This window comes from Drosophila mojavensis, unplaced genomic scaffold (genome assembly GCF_018153725.1).
Source record: "Drosophila mojavensis isolate 15081-1352.22 unplaced genomic scaffold, ASM1815372v1 contig_136, whole genome shotgun sequence".
Taxonomy (NCBI): domain Eukaryota; kingdom Metazoa; phylum Arthropoda; class Insecta; order Diptera; family Drosophilidae; genus Drosophila; species Drosophila mojavensis.
In genome coordinates, this window is record NW_025318667.1 from 19,109,491 (window position 1) to 19,113,748 (window position 4,258).

A 4,258-nucleotide genomic window follows, 5' to 3' on the forward strand; every position below is an offset into this window, starting at 1 on the left:
TGGTGTTGGTGGTGCAGTTGGCGCGTAAGTCTTAAAGTCGCAATGCTGTCATTTATCTGTGCGAGATTTAGTTGAATGGGATTGCAGGTTTTAGTGTTGTTGGGGTGGCTGCACTTGCAACAGTCGCTGCACAGCTCCAGCTGTAGCTCCAAAGTGCCCTGTCATTCAAGGGTCACACACACACACGGATACACACACACACACACGTACACATACACGCATACACATTAAGCTTATAATGCCCAGCGACAAATCAAGCAGCAGGATGCAGTTGGCAGGATGCAGTTGGCAGGATGCAGGAAGCTGGACAGCAACAGCAGCACGTACGCTCCGATCTGTCAGCACGTGCATGACCACAAATGTGCCACAATGCACATACACATATACATATTTTTGTTGTCCATGTATCCTTGAATAGACAGCCGGCATCAGGCTGCCCTGAGCGTAAATTGTCATGTGTTGGAATTTTGGTAGCTCCCTGCGAATCTTTTCAGTGCTCAGTTTGTTTGTTGTTTTTTTTTTTTACAATTAGGCCGGTACAGTACGTATTGTTTCTGGAACTTAACAATCACCCGTAAGATACTTCCATGCCAAACCAAATGTCACGCCGCACCGACCTCCCGTTCGGGCGACGCAGCGCTGGTACGGACGGCGGATGGCGATCGGCGAGAACGACGGCGTCAGCGATGGCGGCTAGCAGTCGCAGCGGCAGCAGGCTAGACAGGGACAACAACAGCAGCTGCGACAGCAACAGCTCCAACGGGACGGACAGCACCAACGATAGCGGCAGCCAACGCATGTCCAAGCTGCGACCGCTGGCCCGACTGGATCGCCTGCTGCGCCGCTGGCTGCCCGGCTACAGCTATTTGCGCGGCATCACCGCCAAGGGCAGCAGCAGCAGCAGCAGCGGCGTCAGCGGCGGCGGCGGCGGCGGTGCCAGGCGCTCGGCTGACAAAGCATCGATGCCGTCGCGACTGAACAACGCCATGGAGGAGCAGCAACAGCAGCAACCGCTCACCATTGACCCACCGCTGTCGGTGCGGAAGCGCCGGGACGGCGAGGTGGTCCTCGATGCGGGCATTGCCAAGTCGGAGTTCTGCCTGAAGCTGGAGAAGCTGCTGCGGGCCAAGTTAATTGTCAAGAATTAGCGGATCGATGGAGCCAGAACTACAACCGATTTGAGATAGAAAAAAGAAAAAAACACGCCAATTCGAACGAATATAAATAAGAGTCAAAGTTGTAGTCATTGTCATGGATATCGATCTACATATATATAGTATGTACAAAAAAAAAAAAAAAAAAGCTTTAAGAAAAAAAAAGTCAAAAAAACCAAAACTCCATCCTCGATCATCGCACCAAACAAAAATTGCAGTCAATAAATTTTGGATGAAAGTAAATTATGATATTGAGGCCGCAGGCAGTTTCCGCGTGTTAATTGAGCAAATACCAAAATGATATGTGAAGCGAAACAGTTCGAAACCCGTTCCAAAAACCAATTTATATTTTATATTGCATCAAGACATAAATAAAATTTAATAACTGAAAATTCAATCAGAAATAAATGTGTTTAGTATATTGAATATTCTAGAAAAGAAAATTGGTCAAAGAAGCAAAAAATGTGCACATAAGATATGGTATAGGTAAGGTACATGGTATAGATTTGTTGTCATCTTAAGGAGTGCGGAGGAAGATGAAATAACTATCATCCTCAGCAAACAATGAAATAGGGTTTGGGTACAACAGAAAAACATTTGTGCTCTATGCTTAGGCTGATAAATATACAACAAATATTATATGAGTATTTAAAATGGAAATTTACCTATAAATATTTGTGCCCTCTGCTTATGATAATATGTAAGGCTTATTAAATAAGAGATTAAAATAAAAGGAGTTGATCTTCAGAGCAATAAACGCTTAAGCTCAGATCGCCTTAGCTCCCTCGCTCAATGGAATGATTGATTAGTTCTTTCAGCATTATTTAGCTCTAGCATAAACTACATAAATGCAACATTTTAATGACTGTGATTACATTAGTCGACCCCCATAATGGCTATGAGCATCAATGCTTCCAACAATTCAAGCTGAAATTCAACTGATTTATCGACGTTTAACCAACAACAATTGCTATTATATTAACGTAATTATGTACACATTTATGATAATGATAATGAGAATAAATAAGAGAACGAAGAGTGTATACACTTCATAAATTAATGTGGGGCTGTGGCTAAATATGAATACATATATATGTATAAATATTATATATGTTATGCGATATCTATATGGATTCGCAATTGCTATGGGGAAATGTGTTCGAAGTTCGATGAAGTTCCTCTCAAAGATTCCTTTATATCAGAGCAATTCAACTTTTTATGGGGATTATGTCGAAAAAAAATTTTCATTTTTCAATAGTTCTTTTATTTATTTCCCAATCCAGCCAATTTTAGACAGAGGAAACAGCTGATGATTTCATTGTTTGTTAATAATCGACTCTAGTCAACTCAACAAATCCCGGATACGTTTCATTCAGTCAGCCAGTGCAACAGTTCCCATAGCCACAGACGGGCAGAGTATTTGGATGACTGCAAAAGAGGGGGGCAGAGCTTATGATTTATGTGGACCCCGCTCGGATATGGCCGACACACGCACTGGCAGTTTCAATATATCAGTATTGAAGTATTAGCTATATATCAATCAGCCGGATAACAAAGAGCACACACACAAAGGCTGAGGGGCTGACAGCAGTGAGGGGGCGTGAGTCGTTGGGCCGTCCCTCTTGGGGTTAGCCTTTATGGCCGTTCAGCGCTCATTAAAATTAATTAGAAATAACGGCCGTAAATGCGGAAATTTACAGACATCAAAAACAGATATGCGAATAAATAAATAAATAAATAAATAAATAGGAACGAGCACATCAAAATTTGTGGATAATAAAATGGAACTGCGGCCGTCGGGCGCTCAAATTGGCCCAAAATGAGTTAGCCAAGTGCGGAACGGAGCCGTTGGCAGCTTCCGGATCCCCAAAGGCCAAGCCACGTTGTTAATCAGTCAAAAGCTCGAGCCGGGCCTTTTAATTAAAAATAAAAAGAGAAACTTTTGCCAGTCTCAAGTGGCGCCAGGCCCCACAGCAAAGCGAGGCAAAGCAAGGCGAAAGTAACGGCAAAAGTCGAGCAAAGCAAAGCAAACGCAGCCACAGCTCAACGAGCTAAACTGTCAATGGAATTGAAGTTGAATGGAGCCCAAATAGCTTTTGGACAATAGTCGATAGCAATCAGGCATATTTTACATATATAACTAAGCGCTACACAAATATGCTTTTATATAAACATATTGTATTTAAATTGAATAGCCTCGCCTCCCGGTTGAACTGACAACAAATATTACGCATACGCCGCATAGCTCGTTAAGAGGCTCTCCCTCTCTCTATGTGTGTGTGCGTGTGTGGCTACCCCTAATAATTTGCTGGCTGAGCACTTGACTGGCTTCCGTTACATGACCATTAATGTGACTTTTGCCAACGCAGCGTCCGAGCCGAGTCGAGCCGTGCCGTGCCGAGCCAACGCCTAAATTTGCGCTTTGGGAACCAACTGCTGCTGACCGCAGCTCGGGGCGAGCTCGGGGCACAGAGTGAAAAGCGGCCCATAGCTGTTGCTTTCACTGATTGTTGCTCTACATTGTGTGGCATGCTAATATACAATATAATACATATACATATACATCCACATACACATGTTCTTCTATATATAGGAATTTCATATAGTAATTTAGTTTTTAAATTTCGGAAAATTATCTGGCTCTGCAGTGGGCGGGACCAGGCCACAGAGTGGCGCAGATTTGTGACAAAAGGTTTTCGGCTCTTTGAGCTCGCATTGATTTGCTGTCAATTGGGCAGCTCGTGTAAGAGCAACATATACCTACACATATATGTGTATATATATGTATATTCTTAGGTCGCTTAAACATAAATTAGCTACAATGAGGGATTAATTAGGGCCACATTACAGCTGTAACCATATGAAATAGCAATAAGCTTAACTTGGCCTTTGATAATTAAACAGGTTAAGTATGCATGGGAAATAGGAGTGCTCGACTAGCACATACTCTGTACTTCAGCCATAGTTAAGAGTAATGACAGCAGTTCCTTTTATAACCTTTGAAAATGGATAGTTTTATTCGTATATATAAAATATACTATATATATAGGAAAAAATACTGAAAGAGAGAGTAAGAAAATATGAGCAAAGGCGGCTAGAATAAC

At 42.6% G+C, this 4,258-nt stretch overlaps 1 protein-coding gene across 1 annotated transcript; it reads left to right on the forward strand.

Moving 5' to 3' along the window:
* The first annotated feature begins 449 nt into the window (after window positions 1–449).
* On the forward strand, window positions 450–1,551 carry LOC6584228. The gene has a single exon (XM_002009848.4). The coding sequence runs from the start codon at window positions 588–590 to the stop codon at window positions 1,146–1,148; it is 561 nt and encodes a 186-aa protein (XP_002009884.2). The 5' UTR covers window positions 450–587; the 3' UTR covers window positions 1,149–1,551.
* Window positions 1,552–4,258: the final 2,707 nt, after the last annotated feature.

Excerpts from the sequence above, each read along its gene's own strand:
- LOC6584228 (XM_002009848.4), top strand. The coding sequence starts at position 588 with ATGCCAAACCAAATGTCACGCCGCACCGACCTCCCGTTCGGGCGACGC.